General features: G+C 45.8%; 1 protein-coding gene across 2 annotated transcripts in view; it reads left to right on the top strand.

The window, feature by feature from the left end:
* Mipep (mitochondrial intermediate peptidase) overlaps window positions 1-26,987 on the top strand; it is a 133,069-nt gene that overhangs the window by 103,860 nt on the left and 2,222 nt on the right. Inside the window, exons 17-18 of one of the 2 annotated variants that reach the window (XM_003477396.5) lie at window positions 2,393-2,514; window positions 4,939-5,012. In XM_003477396.5, coding sequence (XP_003477444.1) covers window positions 2,393-2,514; window positions 4,939-5,012 — 196 coding nt within the window. The remainder of the gene's footprint in view (window positions 1-2,392; window positions 2,515-4,938; window positions 5,013-26,987) is intronic. The other variant, XM_013141136.3, reaches the window with a different exon arrangement.

Raw genomic sequence — 26,987 nt, 5'->3', positions numbered from 1 at the left:
GTGCACTCGAAGCTAAAAATAAAGCCAGAGAGAGTTTTCTGTGTGGGACTTTGACCATGGGGGATACTGAGCCTTTTGCCTTAAGCACCACTTGCATCCCAAGTGGGTGGGAAGTCGGCCTCTCTCAGCTTCCATGCCTCCAGGGCCAGGTTGGCGGGGGGTGGGAAGGGGGTGAGGTGTGTGTGCACGGTTCCAGTTTTGAGGTGCTGTGTGGGGACTGTACTGCTCCTGAGTGAGGGATGCCCTGGGTTAAGGTGGGCACAGATCTGATCGCTGTGACACAGACTCAAGGTGACAGCCATGCAGGCGCACCTACCTGGCACAGGAGTGGCCAAGCCCCACACCTCTGTTGGGCTGTGCCACCTTGCTGGGTGCTGACTTCACAGATGCCCCACAGGGTGCACCCCTAGGGACATGCCACACATGACCCTTTCCTTGGGGACGTGGCTGCCAAGGTGCCATTGCATTTCCTGTCGCATCTTTTTGCTGAAGGGGAAGGACCTTGAGGGATTGCTGTGCTTTCCTGCCATCACAGCCTCACGTCCTACACTGATCCACGCACTCATGCACCCTTTCTGTAAAGCTTCTTTAGTCTGTGCCACCCGTTATAGTCTGAAAGCACTGCATGCGGTCAGATTGTGACTGGCATGTCGCCTCAGCATGAAAGCTACCACGTGGTAGGGGCACCCAGAGTACCCCAAGACTTGCCACACTTCTGTGAAGTAGAAACCATCTTTTCAGGACCCGACTCCTGGATACACTAACTGGAGTTTGCCTATAGAGCTGTACTAAGGCCTGTATCTTATTTATATTTTTCCTAGGAGTTATAAAATCTGTTAGAGAATGACAGTTGTTCAAAAGACTTTGCTTTTTCCAAACAGTTTTAGTGCCAGATAAAGCATATTTCTGGAAAAAGTGGGTGGCTGCACTGTCAGATTTATTTCAGAAAAGCACAGACAGTAAGAGGGGAAGTGTGTCCTCTGAAGACAGTGATCGCAATCCAGCCTCTCCTGGTGCCTGTGCCACAGGGCTTGGCACCAGAGCTCGTGCGTTTGCCCTCTGTGACTGCCTCCTGCTGACCTACAGAGTGCAAATATTCGCAAGTCCTACTTTCAGAGAAAGAGCCATATTTGTAGGAAAAGACACTTCCACTGGGACAGTACTGTCCTGTGAAAACCCATGTGGCCTTTCTGATGGCCACAGCCTTAAGCCCAGAAGGGACACATAGGCTCTCAAGGCTCCTCTCCTGATGTCCCAGGCGGAGTGTTCCCAGCTGATTGGAAGACCAGGGAAGGTTCGGGTCTGCTGTTATCCCTCCTGCTGCCTCCTGGGCTTCTCTTTATGTTTCTGTCACAGATGTGAACCCCAAAGGGATGAGCTTAGACAAAGCAATTCACTGTTATGATTAGAGCAGCTCAGAGAAAGCAGGGAGCCGGGTGGTTTCTTCCTCACAAGGCTGCTGTGGCTGGTGGCTGCCTTCAGTTCTTGGCCTTGATCTTGGAAAAGAAGCATTCCCAGATTCTCTGTCTCATATAGCAGTGTGTCCAGTTGCATCCCATTTCTCTCCTGTGCCTTTTTGTTTTATTATAAAGTAGAATTAGGGTAAAACATACAAGATACTAAGCTTTAGAAAAATGATCCCATAAAAAAAGACTTAATGCAGCAAATAGTCATTGCATAGTAAAACTTTTGAACTAACCAAATTTGTAGCATCTTCTTCTAAATAATCCTGTTATAAAAATAAAGTCAAGATAACTAATTAAAGTCACTTAGAAAGAATAACCATATATTTGAATGTGTGTGTGTGTGTGTGTATCTGCAGATTGTATGTATATGGTGTGAAATTCTGTTTGTGTACCTGTTAGTCTGCTAGGACTGTTATAATAAAGTACCCTAGGCTTGTTGGCTTAAACAAGAGAAATTTGGTGTCTTACAATTCTAGATAATTCTTGGAAATCTAAGATCAGGGTATTTGGAAGTTTAGTTTCTCCTGAGGCCTCTGTCTGAATTACAAATGGTGGACTTCCTTCTCTGTCCTCACGTGGCCTGTCCTCCTTGCTTTGCCCCTAGTATCTATTTGTGTGTCCAGCTGTTCTCTTTTTCTGAGGATACCAGCCTCATTTTAGCTTAGACTTCTCTTTAAAGGCTGTATTTCCAAATACAACCACATTCTGAGATTCTGGTGTAGGGCTTTCACATAGGAATGTTAGGGAGACCCCATTGAGCCCATCTTGGTATACAGAATGTGAGAATATTCAGATGGGGAGACCGGGCCACCTGGAGTGAAACTGAAATGAAAACGCTTGCAGCTCTTCTACCGTGTGCTCTTGGGTAGCATTCTCAGACTCGGGGCAGGGCTCTAATTGTTTCCTGCACTGTTTCTTTTGGGCAGGCCTGGCAGCTGAGATTCAGCCACCTGGTGGGCTATGGTGCCAAATACTACTCTTACCTGATGTCCAGGGCTGTAGCCTCCATGGTTTGGAAGGAGTGTTTTCTACAGGATCCTTTTAACAGGTAAGAGGGGCAGGGGCATTCGTAAAATATCCTCTCCTTCAGCCATTGTGACCCCCACTTCTCCATGCCCCACATCAGTGCCCAGAAGCCTGCCAAGGTGGCAGGAAGTGGGGGCACCACAGCTGACTGAGGCCCTGGAGCCCTGCTCACCCGCAGCCTGAGGGCCCCTGACAGGCACGTGTGGGCGACTCCTTCATGTCAGTGCACGTGGCCTCCACTGCTTTGCTATGCTTCCACACTTGTGCACACGCCCTGTTCTCCATGCTTCCTGTTGCCATGACAGGCCCTGACCTGGGCCCAGGCCTGTGAAGGTCACTGCTGTGGACAACGCCTTTCCTCTTTCCTGCCCAGCATATGGTGTCTGACCCTCCCGCACTCGGGAGCAGCGCTGCTGTAGGCACCGCTTGCTGCCGTGGACACCCAGTTTGCTCTAGAAATCGCCTCTTGCCTGCTGTTGGAGCACTTGCCCTCACTGGGCAGGAAGCTTCCTGTTGGCCTCTGGCGCCACCTGTACACATTGCCTGCCCTAGTGGCACCCCTACGCACTCTCGGTCAGGGTGATCTGTGGTTTAGATGGCCGAGGCTGCCGATTTCTAGTCGAAGTCTAAAGAAAGTGTCTGTGCCTGCTCCCTGGTCCACTCCCTGGAGCACGTCTTTGGATTGGCCAGGGGCACAAGCCTGAAATGACTCAGTAAGGAAACTGGGACAGATACATTGCAGGCAGCATGCCCCACTTCCTCAGAACAGAGACACAGAGAGTTCAGGGAGCACAGGGACCTGGAGCAGGCCAGCCTGTTTCCCTGGTCACTCAGTAAGCTTGGCTAAGTTCCCATTGGGCGGAGAAGTGTGGGGGCATCAGGCCAGACAGAGAGGCTGCGAGGGGCTTTCGGCTGCTCTCGGATTTGACCTCTTCCTCGCAGAACTTCCTGGAACATTAGCAACCAAGGGAAGTCAGGTTTTATTCTCCAGATTCCTTAGAAGATGCTGTCTTTGAAAGTAAACCAGCAATTATGATCTAATGTCATAGTTATTTAAAGCATTTTATCTCCTCACCACCCAAATAAATACATTTCCAAATGTTTCTCAGGCAGTTGAAGGAGAAGACTGTCATCTTCACTGCTCTAACGTGGTTAATACAGATTTTTAGTGTCTAGAGTTTGTACCCAGCATTCACAGCAGCAGTAGGGCCTCCTACTTGGAGGAGTAAACTGAGGGACTGGACTCAGGTGACCATGTCCGTCTTCTGCTCTTAGTTCTGTAGCCTTGCTGCTTCCATACTTCTTGGCTTTTCACTTAGCTTGATGCGAGATTTGGATTTTTTCAGCAGTTAGTAATTAGATTGAACTCCAAAATCTTTTGAACTTGAGTCTAATGTCATAGAATTTTAAATGTTTTACAGTTTGATACCCACCTGGATTTTTGTCTTCTACCCTTTGCAGATTATAGACAATTTGTCTGCTTGTCAGATTTTATTTTCAGAGGTTTCACAGCCAATCTGGTAAAGCAGATTGTAAGGCAATTTCAGGGAATGCAACTCTCTACTTGAGATTTCTATAAAATAGGCAAGATATCTTATTTGTATATTAGGAAAGCACACTTCATTAAAATATTTATATCTCGGTTGTGTCTTTGTGCCTAGACATGTGGTTGCTGTACTTTCATGGACATACAAAAATAGCTGGGAAAAGAGCCCCCTGCATTAGGTTTTCCCACCTCTGCCCAGGAGCAGGCCCTGCAAAGTAGGGTAGGCCAGGAGCAGGAGCCTCAGAAGCGGGCAGGGCAGGACAGGGTTATGGAGAACACCGCCCCTGTCCCGTGTGTTTCCTGTTTGCCTTGGTGCGCACTGTAGGCTGTGACCATGCTTTGTGTTTGGTGCTACTCTTGATCTTCTAATGCTGTCAAAAGGTCCCACAGGAGATGTCCCCAAAACTGTACAGAAAGGTACTACAGAGCTGGTGGGGAGAAAGGAATGTCAAAACTGATGTAACAGAGAATCGGTTATGTTGAAAGAATTACGTTTTCCATAAAATAGGAAAGATGATCAGGAAGATGTCTAAGTGCCATTAAAAGTCTTCACTATTACTTTACAGTGTTATTCTCTGTTGTTCCCATCTCAGTTACACAGACTAGAATATCGTCAATTAATTATATAGTGCATTAACCGAATACTCCTTTCTACAAAAAGAGGCACCTTGCTAACAAAACAGCCAAAAAAGTTACATTGAACAGATCACAACTGGTCTTATTTATTTTAGAATCACCCACAAGTTGAAATTTGACTTTTAGAGGCAAGGAAATAATAACCTAGGGCTCCCCTTGTCCGATGGTGGCCACTCTCCCCAGGAGTGTGGCTCCCTTCGAGAAACTGTGCCGTGTGGACAGAGCCGAGGGAGCAGCTGTGTGACTCACTCTTCCTCCCCCTAGAGCCGCGGGAGAGCGCTACCGCAGGGAAGTGCTGGTGCACGGTGGAGGCAGGGAGCCCATGCTGCTGGTTCAAGGTAAAGCAACACCACAGCCCCACCTCACTGTGATCTGTGGGCTCACGAGTACGTGCTCTGATGCTGGCTTGAGTTACGTGTTTGTGTCATCTGTGATGGAAGCTGCTTTATATTTCCTCCGTGTTTCATTAATGCCTTTGCACAGACTCTTAGCTGTGTATTTTGTTCTAAGTATCAATAGAGTTGACTCCCAAATAACAAATTAACCTTTAGTCACAGCAGATCATGTTTCAGTTTATAGCTTTCAAATTGTTACTCATTCTAGTAGGAAATTATTAAATTTGTCATAAATTCTCAGAAAATCTGCCTCCAGATTTTAATAGATCACAGAGTGTAATTTTCAGCCTAATGAACTCATTTATTTCTTATTTCTTCATTTATTTTCTTCTGAGAAATTCCAAGGCATCAGAATAGATTTTTTTTACCTGTTAAAATATCAGGGATTTAGCTCAGCAGTGTAAATGCTGCCTGGTAAGCAGAAGGTTGTGAGTTCAGTCCCCAGTACCAAAAAAAAAAAAAAAATCGGAAGCTAATTAAATCTTTTCTGCAGTATCATGGTGCTTATTTTCCTATGATTTTTTAACAGTAGGTTTTAATCTTAAAAATTTTTTTATTAGTGCATTTTGCCATGTATAATGATCACCTTCATCACAAAGAATTTTTTTTGCTTTAAAGAGAGAAAAGAAAACAAAAATAAAAGCAATGATGCAGAGTTTCAAAACAGGATAATAAATTAACAATCGTTAATATATAGCATATTAGGGGCTGGGAATTTAGCTCAGCGGCATTAGCACCCGCCTTGCAAGCACATGGTTGTGAGTTCAATCCCCGGTACCGATTAAAAAAACAAAACAAAACAAAAAAACAAAATATATAGCATATTGTTTTCAAAGTAATTGCTCAGATTATAAGATACAGACAGGCAAAATTAATCAACCAATATAAACATAAACTGATCTTTTCAATGAACTAAAAGAAATTAGTGTTACAATTATGTTGGCTATCATATGTATATTTTGTTTTCCCTTCCTTCATTTCCATCGTAAAGAATTTGTACCTGTACGTAGTACATTTTAATTCTCCTTCTCCATTCTCTGCTCTGCCCTTCAACCCTCCTTCTGTTCCCCATTTACAAAAGCTTTGTGTCCATTGTTTCCCTTCCATTCTTTTTAAAATCCCATCTTCCTTCTCCCTCTTCCCTCCCTCGTTCCCTTTCCCATTTAAACATTCTTTCTATTTCCCGATACCTATCCTGTTTGCTCTTTATTTCCTTTTGAGTTTCTCACACAAGAGAAAAAACGTGATGTTTAAACTTGTGTCTGATTATTTCACTTAAAATTACTACCTTGAGATTCATGCATTTACCTACAAGTGACAAATTTATCTTTCTTTATGGAAGACTAGTACTCCATTGTCGTGTATGTATAAGTACATTTTCTTTTTTTTTTTTTTTTTTTTTGTCTTTTTCGTTTTTTACCGGTACCAGGGATCGAACTCACGACTGCCTGCTTGCAAGGCAGGTGCTTATGCCGCTGAGCTAAATCCCCAGCCCCATAAGTACATTTTCTTTATCCATTCATCTGTTGATGGGCATATGGGTTGTTTCCAAGATGTAGCTATTGTACACCATGCTGGGTTAAACATAGTTATGTGCATATCTCTGCGGTATGACTTCTCTTTCAGGAAGACACCTGGAAAGGGCACAGCTGGGTCAAATGGAACCTGTAGTTTTAGTTTTTTGAGACATGTCCATACTGATTTCCATAGTGGTTGTACCCATTGACACTCCACCAACAGTAGAGAAAGATTCCTTTTTCCTCACATTCCCGCTAGCGTTTGTTACTGGTTGATTTCCTGATAATAGCATTCTTTCTACAGTGAGACAGAATCTCTAGAATGACCAGAACTTCTTTTTATGTATTTATTTGCTCTTTATTCATCAAAGAGGTGTATATTCATTTCAGGTGTCCAGTTTTGATTGGGTCTTTAAATTTAAAGGGTGTGATTTTTTTTTTTTTTTAAGTTCTATATTCTAGATGATAGTCCTTTGGGGAGTAACTAGTAAAAGTTTTTTACCCTACTTTGTGGGTTGCCTCTTCTGTTGGTGGTTTCTTTGCTATGCAAAAGCTTTTTAATTTGATGCGATACTATGTTGATTTTTTTGTAGTAGTTCCTGTGTGATGAGTTTTATTCACAAAATCTTTGCTGTAGTAAGTTTTTAATATAAATATTTTGGTGGAAAGTTTACTTTGTAGATGGGAATGACCACCATAATTTTTCATGGAAAGTGCTTACAAATGTTTCTAGGAAGTATAAATATTATTGGATGCACTCAGTATGTTTACAGTTTCATCTGTAGGCAGCACCTTCTCCCTGACAGTTTCACATTCAGGAAACAGGAGCTCCCAGTGTGCCTTGTGGTAGTTGAGTGGCCCTATGGTACAGTAGTTGTTCTGACTGATTTCAGTATCTACTGTACCTGCTGATAGTTTGGCCTCTTTTTGTTGTGACGCTAGGTCCCTGCCCTCCCCGTTCATCAGATGTTCCCTAAAGGCTGATTGTTCCCCAGCCCTGCTGTCATGGAACTGTGTCAGGCAGGGTGTTCTCCAGGTACCTAATACCAGGGTGCTTACAGAGTAGATCAGTTCAGTGTCCTTCAGTCACAAGTAGGAAAGCCTTAGGATTGTCCTCTTCTCATGGAGCGTGTGGGCATGGCCTCCATGTGTCCATGGATCCTCACTGGCTCTTCTTGAACTTCGCCACATCCTGAACTGTTTCTGTTGGGGTTTTGTTTAGTTCTGAGGTTGTTTTGATATGGAACTGTTTTTGTTGCCTCTTATTATCATTGCTGAGACAGGTCTCACTCTAACCCCTGGCTTCCCTCAAGCCATTCTCCTGCCTCGACTTCCCCAGTAGCTGGGACTGCAGCATACCACCACAGCTGGCAACCACTGGTTTTGTTCTGTTTCGTTGGGGCACCGAGGCGTCACATATGCTAGGCAAGCACTGTACCACTGACCTGCATCCCCAGCCCTTGAATTGTTTTAAATGATTTTCATGTGCTGGTTCTTCTAATCTCCTTAGCCAACCATGGAGGTCTGAAGTCCTAGGATCCCTATTTTACAGATAAAGGAAGGGGCCAGGTGCCTGCCCACATCGCGCAGCAGTGAGAGGCAGAGCCAGGGTGTGAAACGGAGGCTCCCTGCCTGAGGGTCCAGCTTTTCGGCAGCCTGTGAAACGGGGCCTTCGGAAGGCTCTGTTGTGGCCCTGGGCAGAGTGAAATCACATCTTTCTCACAGTGAGCAGGATGGCTTAAACTCTGCTTTCCTTAGCTGGCGCAGTGCAGGCAGCCACCAGGCGCTGAGGAGCACAGAGAGGTGCCCGCACCGCTTTCTCACGGAGGTAGTTCCTGTTAGGTGTGGTCTCCGGTAACCATGGTTGCTTTATCTGTTTTGAGACCAAGCTTTAAATACAGTCTGCCTATAAATAAGAATTCACACATGGTTTCATTTTTTTGAAAGTTTTTTCACGGTTTGTGCTTTGGCTGATACGGTTTCCTACTCTGCTTCTGACAACAGTACCACTCCTTCACTAAGGGGTTTTTCTGTTAGGAAACTATCTTTCCTGCACTAAAACTCATATATCCATGGTTCAGACAAGAAGTGCTGAAGTATTCAGCTTCCAGTTCACATGAACAACTGAACGATTCTGCTTTTACACGGTAGTACTTGTCTTCATGCTGGCCCATCAGACTCATTAGTCCCCGTGATCTGCAGTGTGTCGGAGGGAACAGGGCCGTGAAGAGGCAGTGCCCATTGTCACTCCATAGCACGGGACTCCCGAGTCCTGCTGTGGCTTCTTGTCTTGTATGTCACAAACCTGTACCTTGAAACAGGAGGTCTTAGATGATGGCTCACAGATTTAACTTCAGGTACATCGGTGGCATGATTGGTAAAATTACTGAGATTTGTGATAGAAAAGCATTTTTAATCTAGTTGGTATTACTTTTCTATGAAATGTGACTTTTTAGAGAGGCTCTACATACCTTATTTTAGCAATAAAGAATGACAGTCAGTAGCAAAAGACAAATAGAATCCCTGCCTTCAAACTCTGTACCTCCCTGGCCAAGTCACCGCTTCACCTCAAGGCTTCAGATGAACTTCAGGTCATCCCTCGGCCAGAAGCCCTTAGCCCTGTACATGCAGGCTTGGATGGCACACACTCGGAGCACCCAGAGCACAGCAGCTTTCCATCTGCAAATATAAAGCCACACAGGTGCACTTCCCATCCCTTATCCTTCCAGAGTGAGTCCCCTCTGGGCAACCAGGCTGCCCATTCCCTCTGAGTCTCTCTGCTCTCCTGGTCCCCACTGACGAGGTGAGCCCCAGTGGCCAGAAGCCTGTCTGAAGAGTCCCAGAGAAAGCAGAATGCCTTTTCTTTTCCCGTCTAGTGTGGCACCTTTGTCAGTTGAAGGATATGCTGTGTAACTGTGAGTCCCTGCTCTCTGAGTCCAAGCTGCTAGCAGCTTACTCTATAGTTTTTTGTTTTGTTTTGCTTTTGTCTTCTTGAGACAGGGTTTTCTATGCAGTTCAGGCTGGTCTTCAGCTCACTCTGTAGCTCAGGCTGGCCTTGAACTTGCAGCAGTCCTCCTCCCTCTGTCTGCCAAGTGCTGGGATTACAGGCGTGCACCACCGTGCCAGCTCACTCTGCAGTTTTTGACCTAACTCTGTGAGGGGAGGATCTTCACAGGACAAACCCAAGTTGCAGTAGTAGGGGTTTTCAAGGAGGCATTTTTTCCCCCTTCAACACTGTAGTTAGAAGATAACCAAATAGCAGTTAAAACAGAAGAAAAGCGTGGAGGAACAGAATTGGATTTCCATCTGGGAGCTCTACTGCTTGCTGTTGCAGAGGCTAAATGTGGCTTCACTGCCAGCACCTCTTTGTAATCTGCTCTCCTGTTTCTTTTGTAATCTGCTCTCCTGTTTCGTCCTTGTTGGAGAGAGTGTGTGGATGGGTGGCTGCACAGGCGCTCACACACCAGCCAAAAGAGCACTGCACACAGCGCGGCCTCATCAATTCGTAAACACGTTCAGAGTTTATAAAGATGTCTGTCATTAGCAGCTATCAGCTGTTCTCCTGTGTGCGCAGGCTGGACCAGAACCAACCCTCTTAGCCTCCAAGGGTCGGGGGGAGGCGTGGCCCTCTCTGTGTTCAGCTGTGAGCCTGAAGGTGGCTATTTTGCCTTCTGTGCCCACAGGACTTTCCGCCTTAAGTATTCTGTTTCTGAGTCATAAGAGGACTCAAAACTTTTGCTTAAAATAAACCACATTGTTGGGCATTTTCCTTCACTGTGCTGTTTTATAAAATGTATTTTTAAAATCTTAGCAGTATTGCTGTAGAAAGAATTAGGCAAAGTCCAGTTTGTGCTGCAATCATTTTAACATTTAAATAAAGAGAAATGGGACAGAGACCTTGTTTGTGGAAGTGTAGTATCTTGTCCTTACAAGGAAGTAGAGTTGTTTCTTACTACAACAGGTAAAATACCACTCTTGAGGACAGAAATGCTACTATTTCAGCAGTGTGTGAATCATAAATGAATTGCTCTCGTCGCAGGTTGACATACTTCCTCAATAAACTGTGTTGCATATTATAAAAAATAAAATGGCCCTTCCTGAGTTTTTAGGTTTTGCTTGTTTTTCAATAGGCAGAAAAAAAACCCTGATATATCGAAATATTAACGTGTGCCAGGTGTTCTCTGCAGTGTTGCCTCATTTTATTCCTCGTGAGGCCTTGTGAGGTCTCTGTTTTTGGACATCACAGAACCTGGTCACAGCCCATGTTCTTCCCATCTTGCCGGGGAATTCTGGTGTGAACTGACTTGGTCTTTCTGTGGAACAGGGGAGATGTAAGTGACGCGAGCTCAAGGTTCCATGAGCAACCCGCAGTCTTCCGATGTTACTGTTCCCGTGGTCATGCTTTCTGTCTGCAATGGTTGTGAAGCCTGGTGTTTGATGAGTGTTTGGGGTCAAGGGCCAGGGCCGCTGGCTCGCTGACAGGAGGCCGCTGTCAGGAGGCCGGCTCTGATGGGGGAGATCGCTCACTAGGGTGTGGCCAGGAAGCTTTACCCAGACCATTCCACCTTGCTGCCCACAGTGTAAGGTTGGCAACCTCAAAACCATGAGCCAAATAAACCTCATGTTTAAAGTAGGGAGATGGCAGGTATTTTGTCCCATCAAGGAGAAAGTGTCTGAGACACCCGTTGACACCAGAGAGACCTGCCTGCCACTCCCTGATCAGCAGTAAACTCTTTGTTTTCCGCTGAGTTTCTTTAGACGTTGGTGGCAAAGCTGGCTGCTCAGTTACTAACTCTTTTTAGCTAGCACAGCCCTGGTGGGAAGATTGTTATCACTACCCAGTAAGCCCGACTCCATGGTAAAGTCCCAGACTCCTCCAGGGACAGCAGTCTTGTGCTCCCTTTAATCTTTCCACAGAGACCTGGCCTCTAGGGAAAAAGCGAAGGCAACCTCCAATTGTTAGCGTTCCAGGGCGCCATTTGTAAATATTAAACAATTTTATGTCTGTGCTCCTTTCCAGAAAGCAATCCAGCTTTATTTTATAGCTCTTGCTGAAAAGCAGTTTCTGACTAAGTCTTAACTTGACAGTTTTTTAAATAGACCAGAAATCATATAAGATGAGAAGAAATAGGACATAAATGAGTCAGTTCTCACACACTGAAATGCCTTTCCAGAACTAAGTTTGAGAAGCCCACAGGACTTTACCATAAGCTGATTACAATCACTTAATATATTACATTTCTGCAGGGCTTTGTAGTCGCCAAAACACATTCACTTGGCCACGATCATCCTACATCAACTCTGCTGGCTCATTAAATACTATTTTTGTTCATAAGCCAACGGGAGAATTATGAGTTACGCTCCAAAAGGCCACCCCTACTGTAGGGAGATTAATGTAGGCAATCTATAAAGATAATTGAACCATGGCTTTTGCACCATCTTAGTTCCAGTAGCACCGAGCATGCCTGGCACCCAGATGCTACTAGGTTTACCCCATTCTCCAGGAAAAAGAACCAAGCCTCCTTGGAGAGGTAATTTTTGGCCTGGAGAAAAGATGATATAGCAGGAGCCTAGAGCATCCCAAGCCCCCAGAAAATGAGGCAGGCTCAGTAATTCATGTAGATTTTCCTCCCTCAGGAGATGGAGTGTAACTCCCTACCCTTGATCATGGGCTGTGCAGAATGACTTCCTTCTGAGGAGCACAGGGCAGAAGGGCTGGGGGGACTCAGAGTGGAGCAACCCGGCCCCCACCACCACCTCAGCCAGGTGGGTAGGGTCAGTGTCATCAGCGGCAAGGCATGAGGATAGCATGTACCTGGACGTGTGGAGAAGAGGACACTGCACCCCTGCAGTCTGCTGCCCCGAAACCTGTAACTCGGATGTGGTGATGGGCAACATCAGAAAAACAACTGAGAATGTTGTGCTAGTTAGTATCTGAGACTCCAAGGAACTGTCAGAGCCCAAAGCACCCATGGACATGGCCTGGCCACAGGCAGTGTGTGCTCCTGAAGGGGGCCTAGACCAGAAAAGGACCTTGGATGAGAATAAGATGGTGTGAATAAGGCATGTGTTAGCTTAACACTCTCTGACAGGTGCCCCCCATGACTGCAGCTTGTGACTGTCATAATATTTCAGTAAACATTAAAGTGTCCGGAAACTAAAAGCCTATATAGAAACCAAAAATCCCCTGGGTAAGGCAGTACACCTGACACTGTCATTTCTAGGGTGAAGCGAGAGGCAGAGGCACACAGGTGTCATGGCAGAAGACGGAGTCCTGTGACCCTAAGTGAGACAGTGAAGGTAAATAGACATAGGGTTGTGGCATTTATTTTGAGGATCGTGAGAAGCCACGGGCAGTATCTGTAAGGCAGATGGCAACAGTGGATTTCTAGTTTACAGTTCCCACTGGCTGCTGAGGACAATGCCTTACTTAGCAAGGGCAGCAGGAAAGTGTGACGTGAATGGACTCCTCTTGGCGACCATCCGTGAAGGGTAAGAGTGGCCAGGATGGGGAGGGAGTGGGCAGTCGGTGTGAATGGGGTGACTGATAGAAGAAAGACTGTGCCACACACCAGTGGTCCTGGGGTCAGTGTGGCATGGAGGCGAATGAGTGAGGGTCAGGGACAGGGTGACCCCCAGTCCCTGTGTCAGGGATTGAAATGTCACAGCCACAGAGACATGGAGCAGATCAGCCACGTGTAGAATCCAACACAAGAATCGCAGCGCTGAGGGGCTTTTCAGTGCCCTGGTTCCGGAAGGGGCCTCGTGTGGCACTGGCTGTGGGAGGACTGTCTCTCTAAACAGTGCTGGGGACGGTAAATCTGCTTTTCACCTTCATTTCACTTCTGCAAAGCTGATGGACAGGAGGACGCATTTATTCACGTTAACCCAGTGTTTAGTCTGCTTTAAAGGTTTGATGCCGTGTTGACACATCGTCTTAGTTAGCAAGCCTTGCTGCTTTTAAATAAGCTGATCGCCAACCTAATAGCCCAGATATGCTTATCGTATGACTTTACCCTTGGTGGTGTTTGTACAAGACAAATTTGATGGCAGTCAAAGAGCAGTAAGTCCTGCCTGTCAGCAGAAGTACAGTTGATGGCTAAAGTAAGAAAGCTAAATAAACAGTCATTGTTCAGCACTGGGTAGATTCACTTTTCTCTAGTGTCGGAACGTATACACAGTGACTTACACAGAAAGGGCATTGATATTGCTTTACAGCGCTGGAAATTAGTGGAAGGTATTACTTCCAGTTTTAAAGCATGCAGTTAGCTTTTAATCCCACCACCCTCTGACTAGTCCCTAAATGCTGGGGTTCTGAGACAGAAAATCAGGCATGCTCAGTGGATGCGTGCAGCCTTTGGGTGGTGGGTGTGTATTCTTTAAAACATCTCTTAGCTTTTTATATTTTTAATCAAGTGAGATTTTCAAGGAAGAAATAAGCATTAATGCTGACAGGTTTTGCCTGGCCATGCCAGCATCTGTGCCCCTGGGTGTGGTGCCAGGGCAAACAGATACCAGAACGTGCTCAGAGGCCGTGCCCACCCCAGAGGGCATCGAGGCCTCACTAGGGACCAGGAGGAAACCCCCTTACCCAGTATTCACAAGGAAAAGAGAGGTGATCCAACAGCAGCACTAGGGTGCCAAGCAAAATTGTGCCGTAGGAAGGAAAGCATCCCAACAGTTGCTCAGGGGTTTATGAGGATTCTCTGCGTTTCCTTCTGTGATCAGGGGCCTCTGTTCCTGTGACAGGGCTCAGTGGGTGGGATTTCAACTAAGGTTAAACATCAAAAAAGACTTAAAACGTCAAGTGTTTCTTGTGCCATTAAAAAAAAAAAAAGGTTATAACTTATCAGAATGAGAACAAGTTTTTATTTGCCTGATATAAAAAAAAATTTTTTTTTTTTGTCTTTCTCCTTTTTATCGGTACTGGGATCAAACTCATGACTGCCTGCTTGCAAGGCAGGCGCCAAAATTTTTGTCATAAAAAATTTCCAAGTACTTTGTCGGCCTCAGTATTTTTGGGAAGTTGTAAAATAATGGAGAAGAACAAAAGTAGCTGTCAGTGATGTTGTGCGAGCTGTGCCCAGACTCACCTGTCCGTGACCTCCAGTCAGTGTCTCGCCTCTGCAGCCCCACGCTCCCACATTAGGGCCCCTCCTGGCCCCTTCCCTGGCCTTTGTGCTTTTTGGTTGAAGACTTCCTTCAGTGAGGAGGCCACTGTGTCTGAATGAGAACCCTGCTGTGTGCCTCTCCCAAACGGTGCGTGTCTTTGCTTCGCTGTATGTATAGTACATTAGTCACATTGGACGTAACGGTGTCCTAAAAAATAGATTGTTCTTTTGTTTTGTAGTGGAAGTCTGCCAGTGCAGTCTGCTACATCAGTAGAGCTACCTATGAAACTGAGTTAAAGTAGTTGTCACTTTCACTACAAGGGGAATTAAGGGGTAGGTTCTGCAGCTCAGTGGGAGAGGCCATTGTTAACCAGTGACTCTTGGTAATGTGTGAAGTCAGCCCTAGGTGCACCATTAAAGTAGGGGTAGCTCTCTTCAGACGCAGGCTGTTGCCAGAAGTCCCTCTGAAGCCTCTGGCCTTGAGCTCCTCCCCTCAGTCTCATCCTCCCTCCAGAAGCCTGTGTGTGTTGGCTGCCAAGAGTGCAAGCTTCAGTCCTACCACCCTAGTGACCCGAGGTTGAAACAGTGTCCCAAATGCTCTCATTTAATGGTATTGCTTTCTTTATTTCTTTCTTTCATTCTTTGTGTGTGTGTGTGTGTGTGTGTGTGTGTGTGTGTGTGTGTGTGCGTGCGTGTTGGGAATCGAACTTAGGACTTCATGTTTACCAGGTAAGTGCCGTGCCACTGAGCCACGTCCCCAGCTCTAAGTGGCATTGCTTTCATGTCCCTAGGTTAGTGACTAGAATGTAACCTGATAGAATAAAAGAAGTCTTTGTGTATTATTGCTGGCGTTCATTCATTTAAACTTAATCTGTATGTATTATTTACTGCTACATAGGCACTCAGTGAGACACAAAAATGACTAAGAATAGTGTCTGAGTCCTGTACTGCCAGAGATCAGTTTGACTGTGTGTTTGCAGTCTGTGGCAAGTTATAAACCAGAGTCCCCCCCAGAAGGTGAGTTTCAGGAAGCTGTCTGCTGTGGGCCAGTGTAGCCTGCTCCAGACACCAGGCTGCGGGACTGCACAAAGTCCTGGGTCTCAGCCCTGCTGACCCTGTCAGCCAGCTGCCTCCGTGATCTGACTGATAAGGCGGCTCCAGGGGGAGTGTGGCTGGGAGGAAGGGGTACCCACCCTCAGGAGGTCTCCCTCTTCCCCAGTATCCCTTACCTCTGCCTCCTGGATAGGGTCAGGAGGTGGAGCCTGCAACCCACTTTCACCAGGCGCCATTCCAAGACCCATCCGACCCCAGAGACAGGGTCGCGTTCCATGAATGTCAGCAGCCACCTCCACCCTTAGCGTGCTATCGCAGCACACCTTCCTTATTCTTTCCAAGATATGGATGCACAGAAGAGAAAATGTGTAGGCACTATATAAAAAGATGTAAATGTTCCAATCCCCACGATGAATCTATTTACTATACATTACAAGTATACACTACTAATTTACAACACCATACTCCATAAATATATATGGTTTTTATGTGTCAGTCCCAAGAAAAAAATTGAAGGGTTTAAAATAATATTTTTTAAACAAAATCAAATGTGCTATCATGGAAAGAGTGGCAATTTTTCAGAGTTGTAAACACCAAGAGTAAGCAATTCCTGAGGATTATTGGTTTTTTAATTCTTTAGGCAGATAACTACTTGCTATCATACTAGAAACTGCTGAGAACTTTATGTGACTTTTGCGGTGAAGGTTAATGGAAGTCACATGACATTCATATCCACATCAAAAAACAAAGCCAGCCTTTACCTGGAAGCCAGAGTTCCTTTTTTATGCTGCTTTAACCCCACAACCTCTTGGTTGTGGATTGGATTTTGTTTTATTTGTATCCTGTTTGATCCTCGGTGTTCCAGGGACTACCCTGAAGCAACCTTTTTTTTTCTTGGTAATGGGGCTAGAGCCGCAGGGCCTTGTACCTGGAAGGCAAGTGAGCTTCAGCTGAGCTACCTGCCCGGCCCTAACTGCACTGCTGGGACAGGGGATGGCCAGCCTTTGGGAAAGGAACTTCCAAACAGGCACAATTCTAACTTTTTTTATTGCTTTTGAGACCAAGAAGTCTCTGTGCCCAGGCTGCTGTTACATTCCTGTGCTCAGTTACCTTGTGCTGCAGCTTCCCAAATAGCTGGGACTACAGATGTGTACCACTCCCTGGCCAGATTTTTAACTGCTCGCCTATAAATCTTGTCAGCTCTAAATGGCTTTCCATAGATGTTTCTGTTTGGTTTTCTGCTACTGAGTGTTGAACCCAGGGCCTTCACACGGAGCTGCATCCCCAGCCCTTTTATTTTATTTTGAGACAGGGTTTCACTGAGTTGCTAAGGTGCCCTGGCTGGGCTTAAACACATGCTCCTCCTCCCAGAGTGTGGAGGGCCTGTGCCATCAGCTCAGGCTGCATGGCTGCGTTTTAGACACTTTGCGTTTCAGTGCAGTGCCTCGGTTGTGCCCTCGGAGCAAGTAAGTATTGATCATAAAACAGCCGGAGAGAGGAGTGAGTAAGCGAGGCACTCTGCTCCTTCAGGGTCCTGCCGCTCGGAGTCAGGCATCCGCCCACACTCTGGGCAGCCGAGGTCCCTGCTGAAGTGAGCACAGAGCTTCTGTCCTGTGGACCCAGCCACAGGAAGCAGAGCCCCACCCTGCAGGAAAGGCCAGGGCCAGAGCTGTGTACTAGATGCGCAGAGGCAGGGTGATGCTGACTCAGGAAGTGGTTAATGGGCATTTGGGTTGTTTCCAAGATTTAGGTATTACAAATTGTGCTGCTATAATACATGAGTGCACATATATTGCCGTGGCATGATATTTTCAGTTTTTCTGGGAAAACACCCAGAAGGGGAATAGCTGGATTGAATGGGACCTCCAATCCTAGTTTTTTGAAGTATCTCCATACTGATTTCCATAGTGGTCGCACCAGTCTACACTCCTACCAACAGTGGAGGAAGCGTTCCTTTTTCCCCACAGCCCAGCCACATTTGTAAATATCATATTGTCTATCTTGTATAAAAAAACAAAACAAAACAAAACTGAAAGGGTAATAAGGTCCAAAATGTACAATACAGATTGTGATAATGAAAAAGAAAGAAAGTGCTCAAAAGGAAAGAACAAGTGGGATAGAGGAAAGGAAAAGATTATGTAGGTACACATCGTATCTGTGTGTACAAGATAGATAACTACACTGCTAATCTCTGTTAGTTCATCCAGGAGAACAGTTTGTGCTTCATTGTTTGTTTGATCATTTTTCTCATGCCTAAATCTTGTAACCTGAACAACCACTTCACAGATAACAATATGCAGTATATTAACCAGTGTTAATTTCCTGCTTTTTTTTGAAATTCTGTATTTCTATCCTTTTTTCTGTTTTGCCATTTAAAATTAAAACAAAAACCCCATAGTCATCCTACATGGTATCTTAATGCGTGGGTAGAAAGGTGCTTAGGGCCAGGGGCTCAGAACGGGTGATGAGAGCAGGTGTCACTGCACCAAGCTCCCACGCGGGTTCTCAGTCTCAGAGCTTTAGCAGTTGACAACCTGAGGAACCTGAGTGCCCCCAGAGGGACTGATGGTGGGGACACACCGCTGAGTCCATGCCCAGAAGATTCACTGATGAAAGGCTAAGTCATGCTAATAGTAGAGACGTAGAGCAGGTTTGATCTGAAGAGCTGATTTTGTTAACTACCTCTTAGAAATTCTGCCACAGAGCACGGGGCCAGAAGCAGGTCTCCTGGCTGAACTGGATCGCCCTCCGAGAGACCGGTTATAGACCACCTTCTTGTGTTTGGATCTTTCAGCCATCACTAAGACACTTGCCTTCTGACTATTATTACCATGGTTAATAATGAGATTACATTGTATATTTAGCATACTCAGCCTGATTTTCTCTTTTATGGAACAGTTCGTCTATACATGAATGTTCTTCTCATGATCCATTCTTAATCTCCAAGTTTGCACATCTCAGATATTTGGATAGCAGCATTTGTCCTTGTCCTTGCCCAGCGTGCCGGGCAGGCTATGCCAGGTAATGTGATCACTTTCTCTTTCCCTGTGGTACCAAATGTGTGTTTGGTTTGCTTAAGTGGAGGGCTGGGAGGAAGGCCAACCTCTGCTTCTGTTTCCCCTTCAAAGAGCTTAAGCAAAACCACGCTTTAAAAAGTTCTTACAGTCTTAAGTCACACGCCCAACATCAGTGCAATTTCTACACTCACTTTATTTTCGTCATCTTTTTATGCACATACATTAGGATGGGGGTTTTATTAAAATGCTATAATACCCTGTATTTCAGTTTCCTGAAAATAAGTAATTCTTTATGGTGTGATTTAACTTCCGAGACTTAATTTCTGCTCCTGTAAACTCTCGAGTTGAAAGGACAGGGGAGAAGTCCAGTCAGTAATAACAGCTGCAGCAAGAGACTCTCGTGCTGGAGGCACCAGGTGCCAGCATGCTGTGTGTATCACTGGCCTCTCTAAACGCGCCAAGGGTGCTCAGTAACGTGTTTGCCTGAGGTCACTCAGTAGCGAGAGCAGAGCTGGGACCGGGATTCAGTCCCCGTGACTCATCTGGTATGGGCTGGTAATTCCTTCTTTTCAAGTAATACCGGGAAACTCTCTTCACAGATACACCGCTGTGGTTTTCCCCTTGCTGTTTTATAATTTTTGGCAATTGGCTTCCCCTGTCAGAAATATCCTGATACTTAAAGAAGATACGTGGAGTTGTCAGAGCCAGATAGCATGGGGAGAATCTACCAGGGGCCCAAGCCAGCTAACCTGACAGAGTGCCCTTGCCTGACATGGAGGAAAATGACTTTACAGCAAATTACTCTGTCTCTGTGAACCTGTGAATGTGTGCATGCGGCATGAGACAGCACGCTGGTGGGGCCCTTCTGCAAGTGTAGTGGGAGTAAAGGAGAAAAGCATGCCACAGAATTAGAATTTGGTAGCTCTAGGATTACAGCATAGTTTCAGTAGTAAAGGTAAATGAATAATAGGTAAGCAAACAGAATCCCTAATCTTTGGCTTATTTGTATACTTACCCTGTGTAGTCTGAAATCGCTGAGAGCTTTCTGGGAGAAATGGAAGGGAGCACCTGGGTTCTCAAGACTGGGCCTCCCTTTTGTGAATGCGATGATTTTTTAAAAGGGTGTGTGCGTGTTTAATGTGTGGGTGTGTTTGCCGAAGGAAGACATGGAGCTTCAAAAGGCAAAATGTGTTGTAACTCAGCAATGTAATTGTAAGTGGAATTATTACATCTAATGATGAAATTAAAAACAGATGGAGTGGGGGTTACTGCCGCAGTGACTCTGGCAGTTCAGAGGCTCCAATCAGCCCAGGGACAGCTCCCCGAGAGGAGGCCCCTTGCTGGACAGTGACTGCTGTTACCCCAGGCTGGGGAGCCTTAGACTTCTTCAGTTCAAAGGAAGGGAGGAATTTCACTTTGGCCGGTAGTCTCATTTCCCCAGGAACTGATGATATAGATAGTGAAGATCCACCTTGAGCAAAAGGTGTGGGTAAACCGCAGCCTTGTAGCAGGAGCCAAACTTCAAAGTGCAGAGAGGGAGCCACACAGTTGCCCGGGGCTTGGGAGAAACAGATGTGGAACGAGAATTCTGGACTCATAAAATTCACTTAATATTTTTCCAAACTGCCAGACCAGCCTTTGTAGTTACAATTCTCAATCAATTTGAGCAGAGTTTGGCACATGTAATTATTTCAGCTTTAAAAAAAGCCATTAACTGACAGAGTGGGTTTTACAGTTGGAATTGGTGTTGTGAATACTTAGACTTTTGTGTATGCTCAGAACACTGGTGGGTTTGGGGAGTAGAACCACTGGGGCCCAGACAGCTGTGCCTCAGAGGGAATCCAAGGATCTGTTGTGGCGCTTTGGAGTTCTTTTGTTACAAAAAAAAAAAATTGTAAGGTGTACAGTGTAACTTCCCATTTTAACCATTCTGAAATACGCTTAACTGCCACCACTGCCTGCTTTCAGAACCATCCCCATCTTCCTAGTGACCTCTTCTTGGTGAACCTTTTTCACACCTGGTTACATCTTCCGATATCTTGTTAAGTTAGACAGAGTCATCTAACAGAAAGCTGAAAAGGGTAAAATAAGCAGTGAGTCATGAGCTAAATACTTATAATTGTGAAGTTTTATGATGATCACCTCAATATTTAATCACAGACCAGTGTTTTGGAATTAGGCTTGTGCAAAGATAGGATTCAACCTCCCCTTCCCCTTTGAACTGGGAAGAAGGCGTCTGCAAACCTTCATCTGTGATCGTTGTTATACTGCCATTTATAAGGCAGCTCCCTGTGTCACCTACTGGAGTCTCACAAAGTAGGTGATTTATGCCAGTTTTATAAACTTCAAACCTTGCATTAAACATTTAACATCTTTTCCTCAGACTGCTTCTGACGGGATTGAGGCTTAGGAACATCAGGAGAGTGGTCTGAGGTCCCTTAAGTAGCTGTTTAATCTACAGTAATCACTTAACACACACTTGCTTTAGCTCTTCTTTAGACATATCTAACAAACATATTGCTTTCTGTAGACATATCCAAACTGGTCTTTAGAAAGGGAAAGATGTGTTTTCCTCTTTACTCCTTCACGTCTCTTCAAAGGAAAACCTTGATATAGTCAGAAGAGGAAAATCAGGGTGACATTTTAGACTTAAAAAATGTCATGTGTTGCTAAATCTGTTTCCACTCAGCCCCAGATTCAGCCCTGCGTGATACCCCATTTGGTAGAGAACCGCAGGATGGTTGCTCTGGTGATTTTCATAGCTGGGCTGTTGACCTGCTGGCACCCCCAGAACTTTTCCTTTGGAGTCTGAGGCTCTCGTTTCCCCAGACTGACCCTCCATAAGTGATAGCTGTGGCCTTTAAATGTAAGCTGGTGCCAGAATTTGACTCATCAAAGCAAGCACAGTGCTGTGGCTGAAACACAAGAGGATGATGAGCCTCTGGCTTTGATTCTGAAGAACTGATGAGCTGCTGTTGGTCTGGCCTGTGAATGCTACCACTCCTGACTGGTATCAGAACTTCGCCCACCTGACTGTAGGCTGCATTCTCCTGGACACATGCGCCCAGCCATGATATACCCTTGCACCTGCAGGACCCCAAACAGAGGACATTTTCTCCCCTGACTCCACAAGGGGAGAACCAGTTCCAACAGGACCCGTGATCAAACCCTGCAGACCACCCTCGTCCCCTGGGCAGGCTGGCGCAGTGAGACGTAACCTTTCCTCTCCGTGGCCAGCAGCACACCCCACTTCTGCAGGGAACAGGGAGGAGAGATTGGGCCTTCAAGCTTGGTGTACTGCTGCTTGGTCAGCTGTATTTTTAACAACTGAAGGAGCAGACTTTTGAGGCTCAGGGGAACTAAGGAATGGTTAGGACCCTGCCTACTGTAGGATTTGTGGGGCTCAGCCCTGATGGAAGAGTCCCAAATCTGAAGGTCAGCGCCTCTCTGCAACGCCCATCCACCTTTTCATCAAGAACCACACTCTGGAACCCCATTCGACCACTGGTGTCTATCCTAACCACTGCCCTTCTCTGGTCTCCATCTGCCTCGCTCTGGTGACAGTTCTCAAGCTCAGCGGAGATGTTTCTAAGGCTTCCTCAGAAAAGAGGCACAAAATACTGTTCTTCTGGCTGTTTCTCATAATCAAGATATAGGTTGCTTTTTAATTTCTTAAATAAAATTACTGCTCTGGGTTCCCAGGTTGCCCCTGATGGGGAGGCCTTTCAGGCCAGTCTAGAGTCACAGCCCCGGGCCCTTGCTGTTCCCTCCCACCACACAGTCTTGGCAAGTTGACTTGACCATTCATCTGGCTGGCCTTCCAGCTAGCTCTCCCTCATGTGCCTTGGCCATCATAACTTTGAACAGTGTCCCAAACAGATTCTAGCTTTGATTGATACAATCGAGTTTTCTTTCTCACATGGGAAGCAAATGTTTATGAAATAGAAAATCGTGCATCTTTCTCGTGTAGTGATTTTCAAGCTATAGTTGTCAATTGAGAGCAGGTCTGTCTCCTGTTGAATAGGTTTTCTTATGTTCTCCAGAGCTGCGTTCCCACCCATGAACACGTGTAGAACCTCAGGAAGCCCTGTCTGGACAGATCCTCACCCACCCCCAGTTTTGAATCTCTACTTCCTGGGCTGGCCAGGACAAGACTTTACGTCCCTTGAGCTAGTGGGTTTGAGGTCAGTGGTAGTGGCAAAGTAAATTGCATAGCATGTGGGGGCCCTGAGTTCAGTTCCTACCCCTGAGGGGAGAAGAAAAGGATTTACCTTTCTAACAGGTTCCTAGGTGATACCAGTGACATTGGTCTCTGTGGGTCATTAGACCCACTTGACCGTAATTTCTTTTAAGACCAATCCTCAGTAATTTTTTATATGATAATATGTGGTCTTATTTATGACTTTTTATTAGTCTTTAGTTGATATTAGGCATTCAGACAGAGAAATGAAGGAATGAGTGGAAAAAACCCCTTCTATTTATAACTTTCATTGATCCTTGTCTGTCACTAAACTTTGATCAGACTCAACCACAGGTTTATGTTACTGGGCACACTTGGTTGGTGTTAAGCAATCTCTGAAGTAGATTCAAAGGGTAGATGTAACTCTTTTGCTTCTCTTCCAAGGCTTAAAATGATTCTGATGTTTTTAATTGCCCTGGTAATCCCCTGTGTTCTTAAACCTTAGAGCGTATGCGAACCATTTCACCCCGGGCACTTAGAAAGGGGCCAGAACAAGACCCTGGCTTTGCAGAGTCGGTTTGGCGGTGCAGATGCCAGCCAGGTGCTCCCAGTCATACTTGGAAATGGTTGTTTAGTTGTGTTTCCAAAAGGACGTTCCAGGGTTAGGAGATCAGGCCGTGAGCGTACTGATTTTTAAGTGAAGGTCTGGTTAGATTTTATGTTTACTGTGTATTACAAAATCATAGGGTGTGTTCTTGCTGCTTTGAACACCTTAAACTCACCTTGCAGCTGGTAGAATTTGCTCTCGCTGAAGCATAGATACATGCATAGATAGGAGCCCCTTAAACACGTACGGACTTATGTTTCCCAGGGCTTGCCACAGGGACTTGGAGGACGTCCAGCGAACTGTTAAGCTCAAGACTCAGGCACTGTTCTCCCAGGATCGCACCAATATAAGAAGCCAGCTGCAGCCGGGCACGGCACTCACGCATGCCGAGGGGAAGAGGCCTTGGGTCATGGAGTGACTTCCCAGTCTTCTGGGTGTTCCAGTCCCCATACAGCTGGACAGAGCCCCCTCATGTCCCACGTAGTTCTACGGTTGTGACTGCTCATGAAGTGTACTCCCTGGGGCAGGCAGGAAAATTGCCCAGAAGGTGGGCATTTGGGTTCTGTCTTACAGGTAGTAAGGAGACAGTGAATAAGTAGGCTTCCCAGTTTGTGGGTGGCATCCAGAAGCTGGGACATTAGTCTAGACCCGTTGCATACATGCAGCTTTTGTTACCTCTAGGACACCAAGGATTTAAGTGCAGCTGTGTAGTGCCTGAAGAGCACTGGCTCTGGAATCAAACTGTCAGGGCTAAAGCAAACACCTGGGATGTAAGAATTGTGCCACCTCCTTACGTGCTCCCATTTGTCAGGGTGGTCCCTCGCAGGTACATTCTAAGGAGCAAATGTGTTGGCACTCATAGCGCCTTACCTGGCACTCAGCAAGTGCTCTGTAAGTTGCTATTTTCATTGTTGGTGAGAAGGGTGGCTGCCCTACCAGGAGCCCTTTCTGGACTGACCATCTGTGAGGGTCACCACTCCCCACCCCAGGTCATCTCTGTCTCCACTCAGTTTCGAGCTCTGTGTCAACAGAGTGCACTGCCGTGTGGTAGCCCCGCCTGCTCCCCAGGTCAGTCCTGGAACCCATTTGTGGCGTCCCGCACTGTTGCCAGCCTGAAATACCCATCCTTCACCGCAAGTTCATGAAGCTCATTCTGCTGTGAGCAGGGCAGGCAGCACGCACACATTCTGGCTGGTTCTGTCTTGTTAGCCCATGCGCCTTTCAGGTCAAATGAGGAGAGAAGTAGAACCATCATCTTCAGCTGCTCACCGTATTCTGTCCGTCACTCTAAGGAGGATCAGTAGAAGAAACAACTTGTCGTTTCCTTCTTACTGATTTGTGAATGTATACTATGATACAAGTGTGTTTTTCTTCTGTTGCTGTTGACACTTCTCTTTTTAGTTGTGAAGTTATCGCTTGTGTGTTTGACTCCTTTTCACAAAAATCTGCCTGTTTCCACAGAATTCAGGTGATTGCCCCAGTGAAATCCGTGTGTCAGCTCCAGCCACAGGTGGCACTAACAGCTCCTATGTAGATGCCAGGGGCGCCTGAGAAAGTGCAAACTCTGTCTGGCATCCTCCTTTTAAAGTTAAGACCTGCACATCTTCATCCGCTTTCTTATTTAAATCAAAGTGTTCGTAGAATTTTTAAACTACATGCCTACATAAGCTCCGGTTTTTCTTATTTGTGGAACAGGCTAAAACACTGGATTTTCCTTTTGATTCTCTGTGCAGGAATGAGTTCATGCTGATACCTGCAAAACATTATGTCTAATTAGAACGAAAACTCCGTAACTATGTACCCAGAGAGTTTTTGCCCCAGTAACTATTATTCTTAACTCCTTCAGGTCCTGGTTTTCTCCTCCTCATACCTTCATCCTCAGCAGCCATAGTTCGTGTAAAATTACAGACCTCTTAGCTGTCATTATATTTTGTGAAAAAGGACCACGGATGTATGTGTTTTTCTCTTGTTGCCACAGTCTCCATTCTGTAGATGCAGAAGTGGTTTCCAGCGGGAAATTGGAGCAGAATGTGTGTCAGCGAGGTCTGTCTGCCAAGAAGGAGAACCTGGGGTCATATTTATGTCGGCAGTTGGTTGGGCTGAAGTGAACCACTTCAAAGGCGCAGAATGGCCAGACTTGTACCTGAATAGGTTGGCTCTGAATAAATGGCTTCGCCTTCTGACAGTTCAAGTCATTTAATTATAAACAACTAGTCCTATAATTACAGAAATGTTTCACATACTAAAAGAAAATGGTGTAACAGGTTAGCACACTTAATTGAAAGCCATGTTGAAATACCTTCCCTAGAAATGTGTTCCACGTCCAGAAATGTGGCACTCCATAATGCTCAAGACGTTGTCTGTCATCAGATGGGATCTGCTTCCGTACGATTACTTAAGACGCTGCAGTGCACAGTGAGTGCAGTCAGCGGTCATCAGGCTCTCAGCATTCCCCTCTTGGTGACATGTTTGCCTAAGAGGAGAGGCCTGCTATCCTCCATGGGTATTAGTTTACTATATAGGAAGATCACATTTCAAACTTACCTTTTACTAATAAAGCAGTAGCAGTGAAGTTCTTCTCCAGTAACTGACCCTTCTCCACTGTTTCCTAAGACGGAGCTGTTAGAATGTGAACGAGAATAAAGGTGAAAACATTTTGATCTGCACTTGAAAATGTCATCTGTTGAAAATTGTCATTCAATATGGTTGAATGAGTAGTGTGGAAAATACTCATTCCTTGCCACTTATATCAAATGAGCATTCATTAGATTAACCGTGGGAAGCACTGACATCCATCCCCCTCGCATGGCCCATCAGCTCATCATGTGAATCCGTTTTCAGTACGCTGTAGATGTCAGTACATTTTACCATTGGAGACTTCGTAGTGTTAAACAGTGGTCACTATGTAAAAATTTTAGAGTGGAGGGCACAGATCCTCACAGATCCATTGAATGAAGTTTAGTTCATATGCACACCTTCACTGCTCAGATCCCTAGCCAGGTACATCACGGGACAGTCAGCAGTTCCAGTGCGCTTTCTCAGCCAGTTAGTTGTGAAGCCTGCCTCTAAGGGCCACCGCCACAGACAGCGTCTCCTTCCTTGGTGTGAAGTGTCCTCGGTTCAGTTGTCCCTTGTTGCTTCACTGTGTGCTGTGCATGAAGATCCCGTGCTGTGTCCAGGGCGGGCATGTGCGAGGCCTTCCTCTGTTGACGTGCCTCTTACCTCTCCTTGGTTCAGTACATAGGAGTGGGATTGCTGGTCACAGGTAGGTGTGTGTTTAGATCTGTGAGGAACCGCTAGGCCTTTTCCAGCGCGGTTGAATCCCTTTAACCTTTCCCCACAGATGTCCAGGTCCAGGCCGCCTGCAGCCTTGGTAATGTTTGGTGGCCTTTCTCATTTTAGACATCCTGTGGATGTGTGATTGCACCTCACT

Source organism: Cavia porcellus, unplaced genomic scaffold, assembly GCF_034190915.1.
Source record: "Cavia porcellus strain 051 isolate PalLab524CR breed Dunkin Hartley unplaced genomic scaffold, mCavPor4.1 scaffold_21, whole genome shotgun sequence".
Classification (NCBI taxonomy): domain Eukaryota; kingdom Metazoa; phylum Chordata; class Mammalia; order Rodentia; family Caviidae; genus Cavia; species Cavia porcellus.
Note: the sequence above shows the minus strand (reverse complement) of the source record. Positions and strands in the feature narration are given on the sequence as shown.